The sequence below is a fragment of the Sturnus vulgaris genome, chromosome 3 (assembly GCF_052056855.1).
Source record: "Sturnus vulgaris isolate bStuVul1 chromosome 3, bStuVul1.hap1, whole genome shotgun sequence".
Classification (NCBI taxonomy): domain Eukaryota; kingdom Metazoa; phylum Chordata; class Aves; order Passeriformes; family Sturnidae; genus Sturnus; species Sturnus vulgaris.
In genome coordinates, this window is record NC_142245.1 from 109,400,902 (window position 1) to 109,426,494 (window position 25,593).

The window sequence follows — 25,593 nt, forward strand, 5'->3', positions numbered from 1 at the left end:
AACGAGATATCTCAGACAGGTGAGAGATACCCTTCTAAAGGTTTTTGCTTCAGGTCATGCCTGCAGAAGTTTCTTGCCATCTCTGACTTGCTGAAAGCTAAATGTTTGCACATCACAGGCTCCCTGCTTTGTAATCTCAATACTGCAAACAACCCTTTTTTTTTTTTTTTTTTTTTTTTTTTTTTTTTTTTTTTTTTTTTTTTTTAATTGAAGAAGGCTGTGCACTGCTTTGCCAGTGTCCCTGGCTGCGTCCCTGGCTGCCCGGATGGCCTTCCAGCAACCGGTGCAAAGTCCAAGGATTTGCCACAGCAGCATCTACGTTTTGCAAGCAGCAGAGTTGGTCGTCATCCCAGAACAGAGCAGAACTGTGTCTGCCTTTTCCAGAACAAGGGTTTGTGCCCTGTGCCGCCCGGTGCCCGGCTGGCAGGGCCGGTCAGAGAGGTCTCTGTTGGTAACTCGGAGCGCGGCCAGCGCGGCCATGCCGAGGCTGGGACAGGCGGAGCAGCTGCCGGGGCTGGGACCGGCGGCGAGGAGGCGAAATGGAGCTGGCTGTGCTCTTGGCAGCGCTCCTGGGACTCCTCATTGTCAAGGCTCTTTTGTTTCAGCGGAGAAACCCGAGCTCCCCTCCTTGCATCAGGAGCTGGATCCCTTGGTTTGGAGCTGCGTTTCAGTTCGGGAAAGCTCCTCTGGAGTACATAGAGCAAGCCAGAAAGAAGGTAATGCGTTTGCTGGCGTGCCTACTCGTGGGTGCGTGCTCAGGGTACCTGCCTACAACGGGAAAGGCAAATAGAAACTTCTGCGTTCAGTTTTGCCGTTTCCTGTCACCTTCTATAACATTTAAATGCTGAAGAATCGACTTAATACTACCAGCGCTGGTAAGTTGTGCATCTGATCCAGGCACGATCTCTGGTGCTGTGACCATACTGATTGGACTTCTGCCGTTTCGTTTTTGCAGCCTGGCTGTGTGTTAATCTTGGTTTCAGATAATGTGGAAAACCCTGTGCCAAGTGCTGGGACCAGGAAACTACTTATTTGCATGCCTAAATTTAAGTGAGATTTTTGAGCACCAGCTGGTGTCCCTCAACATTCAAGCAACACAGAAATGTGCTTGGCAGGCAAAGTTTTCTGTCCTAAAAAATCTTAACTAAACAGAGGGGTCAGGATTTACCCCCGGACTTGAATTTCTTTTTCTGTGTCTGTTGGATAGAAAGAGATCAAATTCTTAATTTCTAAATATTTAATAATAATTGACATAAACCCCAGTTTCCCACTTTCACTCAGGGATTGTATCACCTGCTACTACAATGTCATCAGCCTTGAGCGTTCCATGCTGAAGGATCACACAGCCCACTACTTGCAAAAACTAGCTAAAAATGAAACCACTGTAACATCCTGAAATTTGAAAAGAAATCCCACATCAATAAATACTGGATGTTTAAAATTTGCTTTCTCATTTTGAACTGCTAGATTTCATATTTGTATTTCTTTTTGTATTGTTATAAACTCATGGTGTTAAAGCAGAGGATTGAATCTGATCTTTGAGAACAAGAGCGGTCAGTCTTGTATTAAAGCACATTGGGTGCATCATGGGGTAAGCTCAGAGGTATGATCTGGAATTTCTTGGCTTCTCTGTGCTTGACAGGCCAGTTTTAATTTTATATTACATTATTATATTATTTTATATTACAGTTTTTATTTTATATTACTGTAGCTTTCATCTGTGCAAATGCACACTCATTGGCTCTGGGTTAATTAATTATGGTGCTCATTTGCCTGGAGGTCCTCTAGGCTCCAGGTTGATGCTGTGGCAGCTGCTGACACATCTGCACACACCAGAAACACATGAAGGACTTTATAAACCTCTGGTTTTGCTGGGACCAAAACTAGAACAAGAAACATTTTCAATGGGTGAAAACTCAAAGCAAAGAAGGAAGAGAAGGCTTTCTTGCATCTCTTCCTTTACTGTGTTTGCTGGAAGGACCTTTTCTTTGACGTTTAGTCCAGCAGCTCCTTGTGACCTCTCTCCGTGGTCCCCCTGGGCCAAGGGAGATGTCTCCATCCATCCCTGCCAGGTTGGCCATCTGCCCGCAGCACCATCACCTGACAGTCTCCCTGACTCTGAGGAAGGCCACTTGTTTGTTGTCTCCTTCCTCTCCTTAAACCCTCCTCAGGCATTGAAAGCTCCCTCCCTTCCCACCTCCCACACTGGTATGCTATGCTGAGGCCAGGAAAAATAAGTCTTTTCTTGCCTACTCCCTTTTAAAAGAGTAGGCACTGTTGCAGAGTACAGCCAAACAAAACACATGCTGCTGCCAAAGGGGTCATTAACAGGCACTACAGGGCTTGCAAAATACATCTGCAATAATTCCAGGCTCCCGGATACTGCCAGAACAGGGTTAAGTGTCCTTAGTATGAGCAAGCTGCCCTCGTAAAAGGTGTTGCAGAAATAGGCATTAGACAGTGTGAAACCTCTTCATCTCTGGAAGGTCATTATCTTCAGGGGAAGACTCATGTAATGAGAAAGTTCCTCCCCTCTATTAATCCTTCTGACTGACAAAAGTGACACTCATGTCTTTCTTAATTCCTTTCTTCCTTAATTCCTTTTGTGTGTATCATTCACTGTTTTTTCTCTCAAGTCCTGGGTAACACAGTAAAGTTCCACTGCTTCCAGCCTGCCCTTTGCTTGGAGTTTGCTGCTTCTATTTTCCTCCCACAGAAGAACACGTGGGCTGGAAGAATTGTCTCCTTTTCCCCTTGTGTCGTCACTGGGACTAAGAAAAGAAAGTTCCCCTGCTCTAATAAAATATTTAATTTCTTGTCTAATAAAAGATACCACCTCTTCCTCCTAAAGCTGCCTGGTGAGAGTTTTGCAGCAGTCTGGAATGGGCAGGGGGAATAACCAGAACTACCATGCAACATAAAATACAGGGTGAGCTGCTTAATGAGTGGTTCAAAGGACGTGGCTCGCCACTTTGCCTTGCAAACATGGTAAGAGTTAGTAAGGAATTTTAAATTCTTCTCACTAGTTTGCTAATTAGACAAACAGGAAAAATTCAGTGAAACTCGGGAGATTGTTCTGCACTGTTATAGGGACCTGTGGGATCCATACCTCCCTCTCAGAGAGAGTGTTGATTTGGGACAAGTTGCCGTGTTGCAGGACTCTCAGCCTTTCTGTGTGTGGGGAGGGATGGCTCACTGGGTTACACTGCAAGGGACATGTGGAGGGGAGCAGGCTGGAGAAGGCTTCTGGTGGAGCGTTTCCATAGGCAGTGTCCACAGCTAAGTCACTGAAGGTCTGTGACTGGTCTCAGATGTAGAAGACCAAAATGCTGCAGTCCCTGAGCTAGGGAGGGGACATGGCATTAACCCTTTGTGTGTGGACACCCAAGGGAGAGGAAACCCACAGAGTACTCCCAGCTCCCAGCTCCCAGCAGGGCTTGTGGTGCAATGCAGCTGCCTCAGCTGAGAGTGGTTGCTCCCTGTCAGTGCCCCTGGGGAATGTGACTATTTCCCTGATTTCCTTTGGGGTTTTGGAGAACATCCTTCTGAAGTTTTTATTTCTCTGGAGTGTTACTTTCCATAGGCTTGAATCTGTCTCTCACTGAAGTGTTTCCCAATCTTTGGAAAAATATTAGCTTTAATGAGTGAAAGCAGTAAATCCTAAGAGGATTTTTATTTTGCTTTCTATATCTCTCTATGTTGTGAGGTTTCCTTAAAAGCTGTTCCAGAGCAGTAACCTGAGTGCAGTGCTGGCAGCAGAGTCTGCACTCCGTTGGTACCTTTCCATAACACAAGTGCAGAACTGCCCCACAGCTCATTCCAGGAGCTGATTTTATTGCAGTGTAACATGAATGTAATTACACATTTTGACAGATGAACAGTCTGGTTATTCAGGTGTCTGTCTGGGACAGCAGCCATTAAGAGATGCTCAGTAACAGTGTGTAAGGAGCACACCCAGGTCAGAGTATGCAGCCTCCTGCTTTTTCTTCTCAGCTACTGGTTTAGGGATTTGCTAGGCTGGAATTTACATCCAGATGATTTGACCTAATCTCTTTTGTTGCTCTGTGTATAATTTTGGCTCCCAGCAATGCACAGCTGTGAATCCATAATTTAATCATGATCCATATGAATAAAGTATTCTGTCTGGTTTTAAACCATCTAACTCCTAATCTCAAGCCCATTAGCTTTTACATTATGAGAAACTGAGAATAATTATTATCTTTTCCTCTTTTCCTGGGATCTAAGTCTACTTAATCTCCTTTTATTGAAATATTCATGCATGTTGTGCATCCCTTTGGCTTTGACTAGCTCAGAATATCCTGCTAAGATGGAATGGGCAGAAACACAAATTAAATTGAAGATGCAGGCACAGGATGGGTTTAGATGTTTGTTGTCCTTTTCCCTCTCCTTTTCTGGCAAGGTAAGAGTTCCAGATTAATTATAGAATTATTTAGGTTGGAAGGAACCTTAAAGATCATCTAATTCCAACCCATCTGCCATGACAGGGACATCTTCCACTATCCCAGGCTGCTCAGAGCCCCATCCAACTGCTGTTAATCAATTCCAGGGATGGGGCATCCATACCTTCTGTGGGCAAGCTGTGCCAGGGCCTCACCATCCTCACAGTAGAGAATTTCTCCCTAATATCTAATGCAAACCTACTTGTTTTCAGTTTAAAGCCATTTATTAGCACTTGCATAATAGATTTTGGAGTCATTTCAGAGTGTCATTATTCTAAGCCTTCCTATGTGACATTTCTAGGTCTTCTTATTGTTTAGACTCTCAAATGACTCCAGATCATGAATAAACTCTTAGTTCTTCTTCCAAAGAATGAATTAAAATCTTCTAAACCCACACAACCTTATGTCTCCCTAAAAGCTGTACAGGCCTCTTCTTCAGTACGTCCTATTTATCCACTACTAATCCCAATCTTTAATAATGCTTACTGTAATTTTTTGAGTACTAAAATGACTCTTTGAGGCTTCCCAAGTCCTTCTGGCACCATGTTTGCCTGTCCATCCTCCTGTTGCTGAGGTAACAGATCACAGTAGGGAGTTCTGCAACTTCTTATTTTAATTCCTCAAGAGTTCTGAATTGAAATATTTATCACTGTTTTACCTAGAACTTGTTTAAGTCCATTCTGCTCAATAATTCCTTCAGAACAAGATCTCAGTCCATCCTTTTCAGTGAAAGGCTCCAGGGTGGGACTTGTCTTACACTGATACAATCCCTAGCTCAGATTCCTTCCTCAGTTGGTTTCCTTTCACCCTGAGTATTTATCAGGCTCAGCAGCACACTGGGAGACTTCCTGCATCTGGCATGCTTGGAAAAGTCTTTATTGTTAGGGAGGCAGATTGACTTAATTGGTTTGATTCTCAAACCTTTTTTAGTAATTTAATTTTGCATTGCATTTATCAAATGTCATATTTATTTGGACACAAAGTTCTGCTTTCTGAAAGATTTGTGTTTAAATATCACAGTGTTGCTCTGTGAGGCTGACTTATTCTGGAGAAGAAGCTTTCTTATTTCAGTTTTGTTAAATATTGGTCTAATTTTAATGATTCTAAATAGATAGCAGGAAGTTGGATGAGATTCAAACCCAGATTGTTTGTTGGGTGTTTACAAGTTACCAAGATGGTCACTGGACATGTAGTCAGTGATGTCAGTGGAGTCCAAGGGCAGTTCAGCTCCTTCCAAAAACAGGTGTGCAGGAGATGGTCTGGTGAATTGGTTTTTAGGATCCCCTTACTGCCCAGACTTGATTTCTGTTGTCTATTATGGGAGCTCAGACATCTTGCTCACATATAATCACCTAAAATAAAGTGTTCAATCTTTAATTGAGTGTGACCTTAATTGAATAATTAAGTGTTATTGCAGGTTAGTTAAAATTAATTAACTATTTATATTAGTTAAAATTTTATTTTATTTTAAAATTATTTTAAGTACCTTTTAATGTTAATTTAAATTTTAAAAATCTAATTTTTAAGCATGGTACAAATTCACTGATTTTTATCCAGAATGATGATGAGCACATGGACATCAAAAAGCAGTTGTAGAAATTTAGCTATTATAGAGTCATAGCATCACAGATTGGTTTCTGTTGGAAGGGACCTTAAAACTCGTCCCACCTCCTGCCATGGGCAGGGACAAATTGTAGTGGACAGGTGCTCAAAGCCTTGTTCAACCTGGCCTTGAACACTTGTTATTAAAACAATATTTAATTTATTATCACCCAGGGAGTTTGAACTGTCAGTCTTTCTTTAATAATTTGCAGTTGAAGGACACAATCAAAATTCAACTGATGCCAGGAGGAATATTTTCCTTGGCTTTAAAGAGCTTTTGATGAAAGAGGATTTACACTACAGACATTGACAGCAAAATAAATGGTTAAAATCAATGGCATAAACAATGTGAGCAAGGTAGAATGATCTTTTTATGCCTACATATGACAGACAATAGATGTTGCGCATTTGTTTTCTAGTTTAAACTATTTACAAATATCAGGGATCATTTTAACAATGTAAGAACTCAGAATTGAATGCCTATTGCTGAAAGTTTCAAGAGGGCTCTAGGATATTAGATTAAGGGAAGATGAAAGAATTATTTATGGCATCAAAAACATTTCCTGAATGTCAGTCAATCTGTTCTGCTCAAAGCTTGTTAGCTATTTTAATCTCTACAGGTAAGAAATCATTGGGATTAGGAGAAAGGAAAGAGGAAAGAGAAGAGAAAAGGAAAGGAAGGGAAAGGAAAGGAAAGGAAAGGAAAGGAAAGGAAAGGAAAGGAAAGGAAAGGAAAGGAAAGGAAAGGAAAGGAAAGGAAAGGAAAGGAAAGGAAAGGAAAGGAAAGGGAACCTGAAATATTAAAAATATATAGGAGGGTGGAGTTTTTGCTAAAAGAGTGTAGACTGAAATAGTAGGATTATGGATTTTTGCAGTATTGGTACTTTGCTGTGGCAGCCAAGGGATGCAGTAGATAATCCATCCCTTGCATTCTCTAAATCCATGTAAATTGTATTATTTGAACTGCAATCTAATTCAAATATAGTGTTAATTTAAGAGAAGGAATCTTTTCTACTCTGCAAGAGGTCAGGCAGGCACATACCACATTCCCTCCTGGTCATAAGTCTGCGAATTTTGGTCTAATTAATGTTCATCTTTGTGCAGTTCTGAGCCAAGGTGTGCAGAGAGCAGGAATGACCAGGTCCTCCCTCCTGACCTTTCAGCAGCACTGAAATCATGCTGAGGCTCCTGCAAAATGTGTTAACAGTGTACTGACAGGAAATCTTTGTTTGTTCCAGCATGGACCTGTGTTCACAATATTTGCCCTGGGAAAACGGTTCACTTTTGTGACTGAGGAAGAAGGAACTGAAGCATTTTTTAAATCGGAAGACTTAAATTTTGAACAGGCAGTACAACAAGCTGTCAAGAATGCAGGTAACTGAGACCTGTCTCTTTTTTAAATGGAACCAAATCTAGTTACCCAGGAACATTAAATCCCAACTAAAAGCCTGTTGGCTTTTTGATCATGCTTTAAATGCTTATTTTAATCCATGACCATACTATGAAATGGTGAAATTAAATTTCTCCATGATGATCCAGTACTGTTAACCAGCCGAGGGATTTGGATTCAGTCTCAAGGAATCAGAAGTTTCTGATCCAGGGGCTATAATTACTTTTACCATCCAGCAACGCAAGTTTGAGATCAGGTCCTTTGCTGTGGCTGGACACCCCACCTGCATGTAGCTTGTTAAGTGCAATTGTAGGTAATCCTATCACTTCACTGGAAAAATCAGCTTGCAGCAACAATTATTTGCTGCACAGTAGTACAACAGTGATTAGAAAAGGATGAGGCATTTATAAGGATGTACTACTACAGCATGGAGACATAAACTGGTTTTTTCTTGGGTCTTTTAACTTCATTCAGTTTTGTGGTGCACCTGCACATCTCACGGGGGGAAAATCTCTGGATTGTTGGTTCTGGCACTGAAGCTTCATGAGGCAGGAAGATGTTACACAGACTAGGAGAAGCAGAGTCATTACCCATGGTTACAAGAAAGCTTCCAGGGAATTTTACTTTAGGAAAATGAGAGTTAAGGCATTTAAATTAGAGTCAAAAGTTATGTGTAAAAATGTTCACTCTATCTTTCAGTGAAAAATCTACTTTGCAAAACGTTTCTGTTTCATTTTGTATTTAGTCTCTGTTCCTGCAGAAGCATTTTATCAGAACCATGGTAATCTCTACAGCATGATGAAGGGGAAAATGAGTCCCTCCAATCTGCACATGTTCTCGGGCACTTTGTGTAAGGAGCTCCATGAGCACATGGCTCACTTGGGCATGGAGGGCACAGGCGACCTCAATGACCTGGTAAGGTAAGGGAGTTTTGCAGCACATCTCTTAACTCCGGGGTGTCCTACGTGGGAGAGAAATGTTTCTGAAAGCAGCTGGAGCTCAACCTTACAAAAGTTTTGTCAGGATGCTCATCACAGCTTCATGGTTTCAGGTGGCTCAGAGAGTGGACAGAGTTTCATGTAAAGGTGTTTCTCTCAGTTAGGAGAAGCATCTGAATTGCCTATTTGGAAGAAAAATGAAAACACAGCATGTTCCAACTAACCCTGTTACCTAAAAGATGGGATAAAAGCTTCACATATTTATAAAGAACTTAAGAACAGACAAAATGCTTAATCTTCTGTACCTTGAGAACTTTTCGTGTTTGAACCAAGCTTAACTTGAAGCTTAACTAAGACCCTCTGCAAATGACTTGGCTTCCAGAGCTTCACATAAAGAATTTGCTTCATGTGATAGCAACAAAGCTTTTAACTCTTTCTTTTTCCTGATTATCGGGACAACACATATATCTTGTCTACCCATCTGTACTACAAATTAAATATTCATGGAATCACAGAATGGTTTGGGTTGGAAGGAACCTTAAAGATCCACTCATTCCATCCCTTGCCATGGGCAGGGACACCTTCCACTAGAGCAGGTTACTCAGAGCCCCATCCAGCCTGGCCTTGCAGACTCCCAGGGATGGGGACAGATGCTGCCTTTGGTTTGGACCTGTTTCTAACACCTCACATTCAGATTGTCTTTTGCTGCCTTTTTCTGCATAATACAGTAAGATACAGCTGTTACTGCAGTTAAATCACTTGGCACCTCTCACTGCAGTTTCTGCAATTTGGATTAACTGGAGGAAAATGTGGGGTACAGGGGCTTTGAAATCTGGTAGGGGGTGATCGCTTCTGCTTTGCTACACAAGGCAAAGTGAAAGTATTGGAATGCATCATTCTGAGTACTTGTTATTTAGCTGCCTCAGAATGAAATCCATAGAGCCACCAGATGGCCCCCTCTTCCTAATTATCAGAAAATCAGAAAAATGAGCACTATTCCCTGAAATACTCATTTAGCAGCATCTGGGACACAACAAAGGCTGCACAAGAGTTTCTTGGAGTACAGGAAAAGGGTCTGAGGAGGGAGCTCAGAGTTTGCAGGATAACAGAGGAACAAAAACGTGAGATGAGAAGAAACCAAAAAAGCATCATCTCCCCAGGAAACCTGCAGCCAGAGGAAGGATGTTTCAGAATGTTTGGTCCAGAGGTGTTTGTGCAATGCCCAGAAGGTTCATGTGGGTCAGCCTGAAATAAGAGGGGAGTAAGGCACCTTGGTGGCCAGAGCCTTTCTGCTCCTATTGAAGTGACCAAACCTGTAGGAGTGGCGGTGGTCTGGACAGTCGGGACTGACAGAGAGATTTCTAAAACCAGGTGCTGGAACTTGTGGTTTATTGTAAAGGGCGTGGGTAGAAGGCCCTGCTTGGAGCTGCCAGTCACAGCTCAGAGCAGGCCTGTGAGAGCAGGAGGGCAAGAGTAAAGACAGGGGTAAGAGAGCGAGGTGTAAGAGCATAAGAGATAGGAGGTAAGAGGTAAGAGAAGTAAGAGAGTGAGGTTCCCGTTACAATACAATAAATCTTCTTCTGTGTTGAATATTCTAATTTTCACTAACCAATCTAATACAAGATACAAATCCTATAGCATTTACATACATCCTATAAGAATCATTCCATTACCATACTGTGTTACACTTTAAACCCTAAAAACTACTCTTTGGACCCCCTCTGCCATGCTAGTAGAGTCTTCTCTGACCCTTGGACCTGTCTGCAAGCAAAGGGGATTTTTCAATCAAGAGGGGATTATTTTCAGCTGGCCATACTATTGTTTTTTAGTTGTTCAGTAATTAAGGTTTTGTATCTCAAAGATGGCTTTTATTTCAATCTCACTTGTAGTTTCCATTTTCTCAAAATCTTTTGCCAGGCAATCATATTTATAAGGTTTTCCATTTTCATCTTCCCCAACACAAACCCTAACTGGTGAAGTTCAGCCATGTGTAGAAGACCATCCTGAGGTCTGTGTATCTCCTGCCTATGTTTAAAATCTGAAATAAGTGTGTGGGTGAGGTGTGAGCCTTGTGCCACCCCTTCCATACTGGTGTGACCTTTGAGTCCCACAGCTTCCAGGGCTGGCAATCCAGCATGCTGCATCCTTGTCTAAAACTGCTGCAACAGCTTCCCTGTGGCCCCTAAGTCTTGGGCATCTTGTCCTTGCAGGCAAGTCATGTATCCAGCGGTGGTGAACACCCTGTTTGGGAGGGGCATCTGCCCAACCAGTCCGAGTGAAATCAAGGAGTTTGAAGAGCATTTTCAGAAGTATGATGAGGACTTTGAATATGCTTCTCAGATGCCTGAGTGCTTCCTGAGGTAAAGGGGCAGAGATGATGATTGTGGTGTGCCCACTACAGACATTTATCAACCATAAGAGACATTTCCCCTGGAGGATGATGCTCAATTTTTATTGATGGTGTGCCCTCAGGTGAAGCAGGCTTTTAGCTAAATGCTTCAAAAAAGTTCTGACCTCGTCTTTTGCATTTTCCTGGTATAAAGCAGAAACAACCTGGCTTAGGTGAGCAGAGCCCAGCTTGGACCTGTCAGGGAGCAGCAGAATGGGGTAAAGGGCAAAGGCCTGAGCCTAAGTGTGAGTCCCAAGCTCAGGGAGCCTCCAATGAGGTGTGTGTCTCTGCTCTTTTCCACATCTCAGCTGTTTTCCCAATACCGATCCCAGGTTACAGGGCTACACTGTCACAGAGTTGACCTTGGGTAGAGACGCCTAAACCCTGAGGAGGTGATTCCAGACACTGTCAGTACTCTCAGGGCCATCACTGCACCTTTAGCACCTCAAAATACCTTCAGAAAGAATTGAGGATGCTCTATAAAAATGGCCTTGGTTTTCTTCAAGAGGATAATTCTTGAAAAGATCGGCCTAAGCGGTCTGTCCAAATCAACAATGAAACAAAAAAAATGTAGGAGTGTTTCAGTCCCAGGTCCTGGCTGCAAGAGGAGGTCTGGTCAAGGTGAAGGCCTTGGACATACTGTTCCTCATGCCAGTCATCATTTCTGTCAGTCAGACTGACACTCGTCTCTTCACCAGCTGACTGCTGCCCAGGGACTTTTGGAAAACAACCCAAGGAGTGCTTCTCATGGAAAAGGAAATGTTGCTGCCTCAGTTAAGTGCTTCTTGTTTGTTGCTTTTCTTTACAGGAACTGGTCTAAATCCAAAAAATGGCTTCTAAAATTATTTGAGAAAGTAGTGTTGGATGCTGAAAGGACCAACCCTTCAGAGACTGCATCCAAGGTAAACATCCGAGGCTAGGAAATAAGATGGCTTTGTTGTATATATGACCGAAGCAATGGAGGGCAGGAATTACTTCAGCACTGGAAGAAATAAATCAAATATGTCAGCTTTTATAGCTATACCCAAATGTTCCAGTATTTCTGTCACCTGCAGTAGGGCAGACCCATAACTTTGACTCCTGTTCCTCCTTTTAGTTTATTTCAAGCAATTCTGACAATTAACATCTTCCCCTGGGGAATTTTAAGGCAGGGGTTCAGAGCTATGACCCATCCCCAGCCTGCAGTACCACACTGCAGTGAGCAGTTGAAGGAGGTGAGAGAAAGACCCTTCAGTTGTTTCATTGAGGGCACTGTGCTGTGAAACTTCAAAATCTTACATGTGCTATTTATAAACCCTGGTGTAGAGTGAGCAGATCCTTCAACAACTAGACTGGTAGAAAATAGCAGATTACTGGATTGGGAGCCAAGTACCCTAAATATTCATTGTGTCAAAGCTGAGATAAGTTGTTCCCCTGGTTATTCTCCTTAGCTCTGGCAGGAATTCTGCTGATAGGGCTGCCAAACGTGACGGCAGACTGGCCTGGGAATTTTGATCTACCAATGGTTGTAGAACTGATCATTTAAACAAAACAGGTTTTATTTAGACTTCAAAAGCTTTACATACCGCAATTTCTTTAATAAAACAAACCAGATTAGCAGAAAGAAAGAGAAGGCTGGAGTGGAGCTGGTGGGAGGTAAGAAGGTGCAGGAAGTAGGAAGCACAAACTTGGTGTCTTAGATTGGGAATTTGGAAAAAAATCAGCCATTTTTATTCAACGTCGGCCTTTGCACTTCTGAAAAGGAGGCAGGAAGCTTTGCCTGAAGTGCGTGGTTGCCTTGCATTTATGGAAATACTATAAGCAAAAGCTGATCCTAGAATGTTACACAGTTGCTATTGTTTCAAATAATATCAACCCACTGAAGTCACTGCTTAGGTCACCAACAAAGTGCCTGAAATTAGGGAGTTTGCTGATGTATCAGACCATCTCTTTATAACAAGCACTTTTTTGGCATGAGCAGTGAGAACATTTTCTTTATTTCCATTCATTCAACTGGCTCATTCCCATTTTCAGGTTCTTTAAAGCAGAGGTGTAGAGCAGGGATTAGAATAGACCTGTTTTTTTTCCTTTCTTCCACATAAAAGGAACAATGGGAAGTGAGGGAACCCAATCGTCTAAAACTTTAAGGGAATGGAGAGCAGTGAAGGTATTCAGGAGAGATTCATGTGGTGCACTGAGTTCTCCTGGCCCTCTGCCTATGTGTCTCACTTTCTCTTAACAGCTGTCATTTTTACATTGTGCCTTCCAAAAAAGCCATGACTAACATTACTTCTCTTTGAAAAACTAGTCCTTGGGTTCTAGTGAGCCCTGCCCCAAACTACATTTTAATATATTCTTGGAAATAGAGATTATTTTCTTTTATTTTTAACAGACACTTCTACACCATCTCCTGGATAACTTGCAGGGAAAACATCTCGCTCCCAATTATGGTCTCCTGATGCTCTGGGCTGCCCAAGCAAATGCTGTGCCCGTAAGTACATCAGCTACAGAAACACCTTCTCTCTATCCCGTCCCAAAGCCTGGATTTGGGAAGGAAAGGCTTTGAAGCAGAGGTCACACACACTCCATGGATTCCAAAGAAGGGATTATCACGCCCACATGCATCACTACAAATATACCCAGGCTGCAGTGTCACAGAAGCAATGACAAGAAAAGCTCTTCTTGTATTTTTCCTAAATTATGTTGTCCCCTGTCATAACATTTCAGCAACATAAGCCTCACAGCTATTAAGATCACAGTCTTAAGCTGTGAAGAGCATTTAACTCTGTTTTGAAGAACTGTGGCTATATTATAGAAAAGACTATTTCAGATACCCTGGTGTTACCAATTGTAAAGAATATCAAAAGCATAATATAGAGTAACTTCATTTGTGTGTAAACTCTCGAGTGATTTTGTCTCATTTTTGGGGGATCTGCTGTAAAAATGCCAGTGGAAGAAAATCAATAATTTGATCCTAGAGCTGTTAATTTTTGTCTGTGTTAGAAAAAGATTTGCTGGATTAATGATACTGATATAAGTATGCTAACAAGCCAAATATATCTAACACGGCTTAGGCTGACCAAAGACTTTTATAGGAATTTCTCAGATGAAAAATCCATAGCAGCAAAAACATCCTTTATTTACCATGACTACTAAGCTCTTTCCAGCACAGTTATGTCCACTACAGATGTGATTTTGAAAAACATGATAGTGAGTTATTTTTATATGTTCCCCTAACGGATATATCTGTTTTTCGGAGATTGGATATTACTGCAGTTTAGCCTAAGGGAAATTCATCCATTTCAGTGAGGTTTCTGTGGATTCACGTGTTGGCATAAGTGGGAGGCATAGCCTGCTGTCTGTTATCAGGATAACTGACATTCCTTCCACAACACTTACTTCTGTAATATTCAGCTGTAAATAGACATACAGATATTTTTCTGTTTCTCAGAATAGTCACAACCACTGTTCTGGGGAGTGGAATGACGAAAGAAAAGGCCTTTCACCTTCCAAGGGCATTTTTTACAAGCACTTTAAACCCTTTTATCTGAAACAATTCAGTTATCCCTTCTTAGCCCATGGAGTGAAGCCACAGTGTCCAAGTGCTGTACAGGAAAGCTAAACTACAAGATTTGCTTTGCAGAAGGAGGGCTGCATCCATGTCAGTCTGTTTGGGAAATAACAGTCAGAATTTCATCCCTCACCAGCACAGATGGCCCACGACCAGATCTGTGTGCAGGCTGCACCTCCTGCTAGCTCAGCAAGAGGAGAGAGACTCCTGGCAGTGCTGCCAGTCCTGGTTTCATCCTGCTTAAGAGGATTTTCTCCTTTTCTAAATTTCTTGATTTTCAACTTCATTGCATAATCAGTTAGCAAATTATTTCTAAAGGGGATATACTGCTCCTTGTTTTGCTGTTAATTAAAACTTTTCCTGCCCATTTCAGTGTGACTCACTATGACAATGCCCTGTAAATTACTTAACCTCATTTCTGCAAATGGTAGTATGAATTTATTTCTTTTTTTCCTTCCTGCAGCTAAAACTAATCATGCATGATGATTTAGTAGTTCATTTAACACCTAGTTATTTGAAAATAAAGGATTCTGTGTTTCAAAGCTCAAGGCCAAAGCTATATAACGTTCACTAAAGATAAGTACACAGCAGATGACTAGACATAATCTCCCAGGAGCTCAGCTTTTAGATACGGATTTACCCGGGAAGTGAAGCTCCCCATGCATCTGAACTACAACAGGCACATACAAAAAAGTGCAAATGTTTTCACCTGCCCCTGTGATTTGCTGAAAAGATACTGTCATTCTGTTCCATGTCCCTAATTCAAGGATTTCTGTCTCTGTTTAGGTTGCATTTTGGACCCTTGCTTTTATACTCTCTAATCCTGCCATTTACAAGAAAGTAATAGAAGACCTGGCTTCTGTTTTTGGCAAAGCAGGTAATAAATCTGATTTTGTCCTTCTGGAAGCTGGAAGTGATTTATCCTGTTGGCCCAGCAGCCACTTGGTCAGTAGCTGGAGCAGTGAGTATTCCTGCTAAGGGTGCTGCTGATAGCATAGAGTCCAGCTCTCAGGTCTTTACCTAGTATATGCTCAAGACGTATTTTTAAGCAAAAACACCTCTGATGTTAGCAGAAAGAAGCTAGGAAAAGAACAGTATGTGTTTGTTTCTTCATTCCTATCATTTAAACTTAGCATTGTATTTCCCAGTCTTGTGTTTTTTCCAGGCACCTACGATAGGGTCAGATGAGATCATTCAGTTCAGGTGCTTTTCATGGTGTGCTGTTCACCAGAGTTACAGCTATTCATGGGAAAAACAGGCCAGGAACTGTTCTCTTCTCTGTCATCAGAGGCAAATTTTTCCAGCATGGTTCACCTCCCATGAGTAACCTCTCTCCCTCAAAAAGCAGTCACCTATTGGGAGCAGTCGTTCCCATATGCAGTCCCTTGGATCTGAGTTAAACTTTCACAGAAGGCTGTTTGCTGACATGGGTCAAAACTGTATCAAGAAACATGTCAGTAATTAACCAATAAAGAAAATCCATGAAGCCTTTTTCTTGCCCTTGTTTCATTTGCTAATGTTAACAGAGCCAAAGAGCTCAGCCATGGCTTCTTGTCTTGGTGCCTACAGTCCCTCAGATTTCCATGCAGTGTCCTTTGAAAGCACAGAAAAGCTCTGAAGACTTAACTCCCAACATGGCTTTGTTTGGCCCCTTCTATCTAACGCTATATATACACCTACCTTAGAGTTATTGAATTATGTTCTGTGGCTTTTCTTAAATTTTACTGATTTATGGCCCACTTATTTACTTTGAAATATAAAGACAATTTTTGTGTGTAAACAATGCTGTGAAGTCTTGAAGTATTTCGCCCACAGTCCTAAAGCAAGATATGCCAGCCTATATCAAAACAAGTATGAAATGTAATTTTTACGTGGAATCTTCTTTCTCATGCCATAATAGGTAAAGATAAACTGGAAGTCTCTGAGGAGGATCTGAAGAAGATCCCTTTCATTAAATGGTGCACTTTGGAAGCCATACGGTTGAGGTCTCCAGGTGCAATCACCAAGAAAGTCATAAACCCAATTAGAATTAAGGTGAGGTTTGATGTGGGGATTTTTTCCCCCAAAGGATGCTGTGTGATTTATCTGGAAAGGGTCCTCTTGATAGATCTGGGTAAAATTACAGTGGTAGAGATATTCCCCAGCCTCACATAGATATTCTTTTTAATAGATTTATTCATCACCAGTAATTTACGAGTGGTTTGGATTCTCCAGGTCACAGTCTTGCCTTCAATTTTGAATTGATTTAAAATTTAATTGAATTGAATAGATACTGATGGCATATAAAAGAGGAACCAGACACAACAAGTATAGTAGAAGGAACCACATTTTAGTAACTGATAACACTCCTTTTTGTCCTCATCACTACCATTCAGAAGGGAGGTGTCAGCATTCAGGAATCTGGCAAAGAAATGTTTGGGAAAAAACCCACACTCTTAAGGAATCAGTGCTCATGACTGTTTAAGATCACTGATCAAATGACTAATACCTACTTTCACAGAAGGCTTTATTTGAATTTCTTTGCACTGAAGGAAGTGTTTAATGAAATATTTAGAAAAAAGAAAACAGCTCACTGGGTAAATCAAGAAGCAAGAAAGACAAATAATGCTTCTGATCTTTTGATACCTAAAAAACCCCAAACTAGAATACAAATATTTTTCCACCTTCCCCACTGTTTAGGTTTTATGGAAAAAATAGCAACAGCAAGAAGAAACTTCAAACATGTAATATAGCCACCATGACTTTATCATCTTCACTTGTCTTTTCTTACCATCTTCTGCTGATGGAAGAGAAGTACCGAGGAGGGACTATTTTGTGAGATTTTTAGCTCTTTTCTTAGAGATTTTTCTCCTTTTCAGAATTTCATCATCCCTACAGGTGACATGCTGATGTTGTCACCATATTGGTTGCACCGGAATCCAAAATATTTTCCTGACCCAGAAATGTTCAAACCTGTAAGTTGTCACTCTTAGTGTGGATATTTTGCTGTCTTTTCTCCCCTTCACTTATTTTACAATAAAAGCAGATGGACAAACGTGCTTAAATCTGGCTGGAGAATGGCCTTGAATACAGAGATGTGCACATAAAGGAGGAGCCTGTAGGAATACAAAATACTTTTAAATTCAGTGACATGTTCCAGGTAATATGGTACTATTTAATATCACTTTGATCCTGACCTTATCACTCTCTGCAATTCCCTGAAAGGAGATTGCAGCCAGGTGGGAGTCAGTCTTTTCTCTCAAGTAACAACTGATAGGATGAGAGGAACCAGCCTCAAATTGTGCCAGGGGAGGTTTAGATTGGATATTAGGGAAAATTTCTTCACTGAAGGAGCTTCTGACCAAAGTCAGGCACTGGAAGAGGCTGCCCAGGAAAACGGTGGGGTCACCATCCCTGGAGGAATTTAGATGTGTAGGTGTGGCACCTGGGGGCGTGGCTTAGTGGTGGATTGGCTGTGCTGGGTTAATGTTGGACTTGATGATCTTAAACATCTTTTCCAACCTAACCAATTCTGTGATTCCAAGTATTCTTCTTTCCCTGTTGGATGATTTCTCGTAGGTATTATCTCTGCTAATTCAGTAGTTAATCTAGTTTCTTGATTATTATTCCACTGCAGGTGGCTGTGTGGGCAGGCTTGTAACTGCTCTTTTTAGCACCATCCAATATAGAACAGTTTGTCTTTTTTATAGAAATACATCAAGGAGTAATTTAAACAAAACTTCCCTTCTAGCAAACTCTTCCCGATTTGAAATCCCTTTTAACAATTCCTGCTTCTTTGAAATCTGAAGCCGAAACTCTGATGCAGCAGCTTATTTTTTTAGTAACTTTATTTCTAAAGAGCAAGTTAGCTGTTTTTTAGAAACTCTCCCTTTTTTCAAGGGAAATAGATGAGTACCCCTTGGACATTGTCATTCCAAATGTATGACCTTGCTTCATCACCACTGAGACTTTTTTTTCTTTCTTTATTGGATTTTGATGCTGACAGGTTTCTTCCTCAGAAAGCTCGAAACAACCCTAGCTGAAAAAAAACCTTAGGATAGATAAATGCAAGATTATGTCTTCTCTAGGACAGCTTCTTCAGACTTCACCACCAGAAGCTTGACAGGGTGTTACTTGGCAGAGTAGCACTGAGTTTGTGGAGGCTGGTACAGTTTGTCACCCAGCAATCATGAGATTTGCTTCTGTGTCACCCATCAAAACCTCAGCCCATATTGCCTTGTTCCTTGTGTTGTCCCTTTCCTCTGAAAGCAATTTAGGATGGAGCAGGAATCCCTTTGGGTACAGACAAGCTGTTTTTTGTGGAGAATCATTCACACACACTGGCTTACACCACTTAAAGCTCATAGACCTTGCATTTGTCTGTGCAGAGTGTCTTAGAAATGTTTCTTTTGTGCAAGATGCGTGTGAGTTACTTGTGTGTAATAACACAATTTTGTGGCTGACGCTTCCCTCAGTACTGGTTGAATATTTGCATTTATAGATAGATTTAAAAAGAGAAAGTTGCATTTTAATAGCTCAAGATGCAGGATTTAGGAAGTAAGGAGGTATATGAAAACTGCTTTAGGGGTAATTTTGAAAACTCCAGAATTTTTAGGCACTTAAATGTGTTTCAAATCGGACCCTCATTTCTTTCCCTGATTCAGTGTAGACTTTTGGATCGAGACTCTAATACTAACAGGTTGAATGCAAAAAAATGGTATTAGTGTGACTTTGTATTGAGGATTAGCTGTCCAAGGTCATTTTTAGCTTGGAGAAATAAAGTTAAGCTTTATTTATATAAGGCTGATTTGGAAAAAAAAAAGTTTCTTCCCACAGGATCGTTGGAAAGAGGCAAATTTAGAGAAGAATGCTTTCTTGGACAGCTTTGTGGCATTCGGAGGAGGGAAGCATCAGTGTCCAGGAAGGTCAGTGAAACAGCTGGGGTTTATTTTTTCCCAAACCCTGCAGAGAACAACTCTCTTGAACTGAGCTTCTCTTACTCTTGGAGATAAAGTGTTTGCTTCACTCTTTGTCAGTCTCCTAATGTTTAGCATCATCTGCACCTTGTTTAAACTCATCTGAAAGTGGTTTCATTCCTGGAAATGACAGGTGAATTTACATTGAACAGGCAGAATCTGAGACGAGGATATCAAGGGATATTGCCCCCCACGCAGGGAGGAGGACGTTCAGCCTGGCTCTGCCCCTGCTGAAGTTTCTTTTCATCAAGGGAGAGTTGCTCCACTTCCAAACACACCATTTTACAGACACAGTTATTTAGGTTGCCTTAAACCAGTTCTAAACAAACCTACAGAACATTTCTCAGGTTTGAGACTCTATTTCCATCGTCTGTGATGCCACTGACATCTCTGCTGATTTTCGGGTATCTTAACTGGTTCCTCTCTGTTTGAATCTGGTCTTTGCATTAGGGCACACAGTGTATAATGGCTTAAATTGCAGATCCTGTCTCACTTCACTCCTCCAGCAATGCCAGCCTTGGTACTTCCTGCATTCCTTCTGCTGTTTTCTCTGCTGTCCCTCTTCCTGGAACAAATCCCAGGAGCCAGCTGCTCCTTGTTCCTGTGTTCAAACATCTCTCTGCTCAACCCTCTGCCTTCAAAACCTGGGCTTCTCTGAGACAAAAGTCACCCTAGAATCCTTAAGACCAAGTCCTTAACTCATTTTCCCTTGAGTTCCATGTGCAGCAAGGAATCTGGAGGGTGTTGCAGAGGATCTGCATTCTAGAACCTGCACCCTATGGCAGGCTAGACATGAGTGCCAGATTAACTTTGTGAAGGCATTAAAGACATGAGCAAAATGAATAAAACTGCTTTCACTGTTTAGGCTTGCCAGAGGGAAGTGCTCATTCACTGCTGTACCTTGGTGGCTTGTACCACATTCCTGAGCTAAATCTGAGCACAGCCTCATTCCTAGCAAGGGCCACAGAAAAATTCACAAGAGGCATCTGCAGGTACAGGGAAAACTACAAAACAATGTTTCTGAAAGCTGGTTGTTTATATATCCTGACCTGTATCTTTGTTCAGGCTGTTCTCTGGACTCTGATAACATCTTTCAAATAAGTTTTTGTTTAGAAAGAAAAGTATAACATTTCTACACAGACAACAGATGGAGAATCTTTTTCTTGCTGAGAAACATAAAAGCCCTTTCAGACCCCTTGGCAGTCCACATGGTAACACACACCTTCAGATTTTTCAGCAATAATTGTAAAAGAGTAATGTGAAGGTCTTGAAAAAAAAGAAAATTAAATCAAGGGTTGTATCAAGGATTGCAGGTTGCAGATTTCCTTCATATGACTGAATGAAACAATATTTCAAGTTTAAGATGCATTTTTATTTATTTCAGCACTGAGGTTTATAAATTAAATATACGAAACCTTTAATTTCTACATTGCAAAAGTTCAGCATAAAATTAAAACCTAATTTAATCAAACTGAAAGCTAAGTAAATAACTTACCTGTTCAATATTCTAATAAACGGATGTGGGAAGAGCTCCCAAAAAGCCATTTCTGTGCCATATTTTTCACCTAAAAGAAAAATTCGATGTCAGTTTGACTACTTTGGTTGAAGCAGGTGGTTATTGCCTGTGTGACTGTGCTTGTCTTGCATGGGTGTGTTGTTCCCTCAAGCATTGGGGTCCAGGGCCCTGCTGTGCAAACAGAGCTGGGACTGGAAGGACCCACCCTTGCATGGTGCTGCAGGCTTGGAGCTTGGGCTACATCCCACCTGAGCTGGGCTAATAGTTATCAAAATATCTCTGCACTGCATTCCCCTGAGCCAAGGCCTCCACAAGCTCCAGGCAATTCCGTTGTGAAATCACAGGGATAATTTGGGTCTGAAGCTGAACAACAAGGATCTTCTTTGTGCTCAAACAAACAAGGATCTTCCCGTTCCAGAGCCTGTGGCAGCTCCATGTGCAGAGCCTGGTAGCTCTGCAGGAGTTACCTGGGGTCTGTGAGGCTTTTTAGCTTCCCTTCACACCTGCAAGGCCAACTCCGTGTGCAGTCATGCAGCCTCTTCCCTTGTAAATTCCCCCATAGCTGTTTTATCCAGGTTTCCCAGCATTTCTCTATAGAAGAGCAAGGTGGTATTATTATTTTAACTGGGTGTTTAAGACCTGTGTCTAAACTCTGCAAGTGAGTAATCCCATGACCTTGCATAGGTGCACACTGGTGAATGCAGAAAGCTCTTGTGCACATCAGCATTAAAAACCAATAGCCTGGAGGATTTCACCTGCAGTTATCCAAAATCTTCTCCAGCCTAAGAAACACCTTTGGGAGAGCATTACAGAAAAAAGAAATCATGCCCTTGGGTCTCTTACTGCATCCTAATGCTGACGCATTAAATAATAACTCCCACTGTCACTGCTCTCTGATGTCACCAGGCTCCCAGCTGCATTATATAACTTTATATAGCACGATTAGTCATATGGCCTTTTCTGTGTTTGACTGCCTTCTCACTCCTAGGAAGTTATTTCAAGTCAGCAAGTGTTAGGAGAACATAAATGTTTATACAGTGGAAAAATCCATAATGATAAGGAGCTGGTTTAAAATAGGTGTCAGAGGGATACTGTCAGTCCAGTGGTTCACTAGAACGAAGGGGCAGCTGCCACATTCATATTCTTTGTCGAGTAACAAACCTGAACAAACTACAGCAGTTTTCCTATGGAAGATAAACTTTCAGGCACAACTAAAGCACAGAGTGCAAAAATGTGTCAAAGATACCCTGTTTCTTACCTGATGCTAACACACAGACATGATGGTCAGTCTGGAGGGCCAGTGTTTTCCTCCTTTTTCTTCAGGTGGTTTGCAATCATGGAGATCCAGCTGTTCGTTGTGCTGTTCCTGCACAAGTATGAATTTGTGCTGTTGGATGCAGTGCCAAAGGAGGTAAGAGATCCATGCATTTGTGTAGCATTCTCCATATACCATTCATTCATCAGGCTCAGCTGAACAACCATGCTCAACTGTGGCTACATAAAGTTTGAGAGGAGTATTATAAAACATGTAACAACTTAATCTTTGTTTTAATTCAGAAAATTCAGAGTAATTTCAGCAATTCCAGTTAGTGGGGGCTGCACTGCCCATACAACAAAGTGCTTACAAGAATGTTTTGTCTCATCATTGCCTAAACATTACTAGAGATTTGATACTTGTTGCTCACAAAAACAGCAAATATGGAACAGGATCATTAATACTTTCAAGATATGGAATCCCATGTGACACCCGTAGTGCTCTTCCACTACATATTCAGGGGTGGAAGGTAAATGATTAGGGTAAGACTGAATGAGCAGCTGTGACACAGGAAGGTTTTACACTTAAGGGAGAATGGCACAGTCTCTACTTCATTATTTCAGTATTTTGAAATGATTCAAAACTGCGAGATTTTCTTAAGAGCTTATGTGTCACCCTGACAGAGTGACTGGAATAATTATTAACCATGGCACTACTCAATGACTTTGGTATTTGGTCTTGCTTCTCTATAAGACTGAAGATGCAAGAATGTTTATATCTTAATGTTAATGTACAATGGTAATTGAAGTGTTTTTTTCTGATTTTCTTTTTTCTTCAGAGCCCTTTACATTTGGTGGGGACGCAGCAACCCATGGCACCATTACGTGTGCGGTACAAATGCCGGGAATGAAAGTTGTGCAGCACTGACCTTTCTTTGCCAGCCCACGCTGGATGGATGAACCACTGAGCTGCTTCCCAAGCCCACATCTTCAGACAGGTTCTCTGCCTGCAGAGTTCTTGATTTCAGCTTTCAATGCTGTACACTGTGCTGTGCCAAGCCAGTGCAGTTGTACCTGTGCTCCCCCCTGGCTGCCCACCTCCCAGTGCTTCAATCCAAGCTCCCCTCTTGCATTCATAATTTGTGGGTCAGTTATTCACAGACTTTGCAAATCTGATATACTAAACTCGCCAACCAAACATTCAGGACAAAAAGCTGCAGTGTCTGGAAATCCTGTGTGGAAGCTGTGCCAGAACCAGTGGAGAAGCAGGTCCCTTGGGCCAAGTCACTGCTTCCTGCAGGGTGCTTTAAACCAAGGCCAAAATGGTGCCTTATGCTAAGAAATCACATTGGTAACAACAAACAGCTCCCTGATGCTGGTGTGCACAAAATCCAGGACAGTCTGAGCAGAGACCTCTGGATCAGCTCTACATCCTGATAAACCGTGGTGACTTGTGTGTCACTGCCTGTGTGGGCAAGTGAAAGTCTGGCCTGCTCTGCCTACAACCAGTGCCAACTTCTTGCAAATAAAATGACTTTGTAATGGAAAAATTGCAAGTGTTTGGGATCTTGTTCCACTGGAGCACCTAAAATTTCTACTGAGCTTTATTTTGCTTCACAGGATTCAGAATTGGTCCTTGCATGAATTTGCAATAGAAGTTTGACCATGATGTTTGGCTTCCAATAAATAGTGACTGCAAGGAAAGCTGTTCCTGCTCCTAAGACTGGTTGTCTAATATCTAGAACACTTTTGCTTTCCCTACTACATGAGTTATAGAACAAATTGCACAAATATAAGAGTATTTAATCCTGTAAAGAATAGCTAGTAAAAGTTGTTTGAAGAAGCTGATTCTGGGGTCCCATCACTGCCCTGTTGTGGATGAGAGCTCCAGGCACTCGCTGTACTTTCCAAGGTGGAAAAAAAAAAGGGAGGTGGATTAGTAAAGCAATGTGGTGGTCAAGTGATAGAGCTAAAAGGGGTCTTCTGCCTGGAAATAATCCAGAATCTTCCGGGGGAGGGAAATCTGTCCCATGAGACAGGGTTAAACGGGCATTAAAAGGTCATCACGATACCCTAGGCAGGAGTGGATTAAGAGTATCTAAATTATTCCTCTTCAAGTGCTTGTCCAATCTGCTTTTAAATACAGCAGTGCCAAATTTCCATGGGGGATCTGTCCTCTTACCTGACTCTCCCTGCTGTTAGAAAGCTGTCCTACATATCAGTAGCAGGAGTCAGAGTAAGGTTTTATCCATGCCATTACCACAAGACTGTAAGAAGCCGAAGATTTTTAAGCCCAGAGAGAAATAAAATGTATTTCAAGTAGCCTTTTTTATTTCTACCTTCTGTATGAAGTCTGGATGTTAAAGGGAAAGTAGTGGAGCATCCCTCAAAAAACATTTTATAAAATGTAATTGTTCCTTCACCAGATGTGGCAAAGACCAGATCTACCTGATAAATTCCAGTATTGAAATCAGTGAAACAATAGTAAGAGTTGTCTTAATGAGACAGGAAATCTGGTGTTACAAGGAATGAGAAATCAAACTCTGTTACATTAATTTTCCTTTAATAATTATATATCAAAGAAGTGTTTCAGGGGAAAAAAAAGGAAACTAACACATTCCAGCCAAATATTTTTTTTATACTTTAGAAGAAAGTATAAACATTTTCCCTGAAATAATGAATTTCCTGTGGAAATATAAAACTTTTGAAAACATTTTGAATTAAAATTGTTGACCTCCTGTACGTGAATCTCTCCAGTCAGCACAGTGAAAAGATCACCCACAGTATCAGCAGCCACCTCCCAGAATCATCACGACTTCTTTCATGTCTTCCCTCTAATGAGCCTCCCCAAAGGCCCCTCTCAAGTCAAGTATTTCAAGTGGTCTTTGTCTTTTCTGTGCCAGTGATTGTCACAGAACCCAGAAGTTTAGGCTTAGCATATACACCTCCTCAAAATAGCTGTCTGGGGACTAAAAGATAGTGCTGTGGCCATTGAGAGGTGGGCTAAAAATAATGACTTCCCCTCAAAAAGAAATTAATTTTAAGGCCCTTGCTCTGTTCTGGGCTTAAGCACTGTGCCAAGCAAAACTCGACTTAAGCATGTGTTTTGCCTTAAACAAACTCTTAAAATGGATCTGGGGAATAAGAATGGATTTTGATTTAAGCACAGGCTAAAGTGCTTTGCTGAACCAGGGTCCAAAAGCCTCAGCCCCTAACCTGTTGTTTACAGTTAGTCTTGGCATCTGCATTACAATTTAAAGGACATACAAAGGTTAGTGGAAATACTGAGGTGGCTTTGCTCATTTTAGGTGAACCTGGCACACATGAAAGGATTTTAGGAAGCATTTATAGCCCAAACCAGTAGGCTTTGTTGGCAACAAGCATCTTTCCCAGTTATTTGGTACATTCTAATTGTGTGGCTCATCACACTGCAAAAAATACTCCCTGTCCACCATGTGGTAGAAGGGGAATTGGACACAGGAAAGGCATTCAAAAGATAGCAAGCACTTAATTGCAACAGCCAAGGAGAGGCTTTCATC

General features: G+C 41.5%; 1 protein-coding gene across 3 annotated transcripts; it reads left to right on the forward strand.

Moving 5' to 3' along the window:
• The first annotated feature begins 234 nt into the window (after positions 1-234).
• CYP39A1 (cytochrome P450 family 39 subfamily A member 1) lies at positions 235-23,758 on the forward strand. 3 transcript variants are annotated; one of them, XM_088162508.1, is made up of 12 exons: positions 235-716; positions 7,301-7,436; positions 8,198-8,372; positions 10,601-10,750; positions 11,588-11,681; positions 13,151-13,249; positions 15,116-15,206; positions 16,230-16,363; positions 17,188-17,283; positions 19,132-19,233; positions 22,124-22,211; positions 22,894-23,758. In XM_088162508.1, the coding sequence occupies exons 1-11, from the start codon at positions 540-542 to the stop codon at positions 22,178-22,180; spliced, it is 1,311 nt and encodes a 436-aa protein (XP_088018634.1). In that variant the 5' UTR covers positions 235-539; the 3' UTR covers positions 22,181-22,211; positions 22,894-23,758. The 3 variants fall into 3 exon arrangements, with proteins under 3 accessions (XP_088018634.1, XP_088018633.1, XP_088018635.1); XM_088162507.1 differs by having other exon boundaries at positions 19,145-19,233; XM_088162509.1 differs by lacking the exon at positions 19,132-19,233.
• Positions 23,759-25,593: the final 1,835 nt, after the last annotated feature.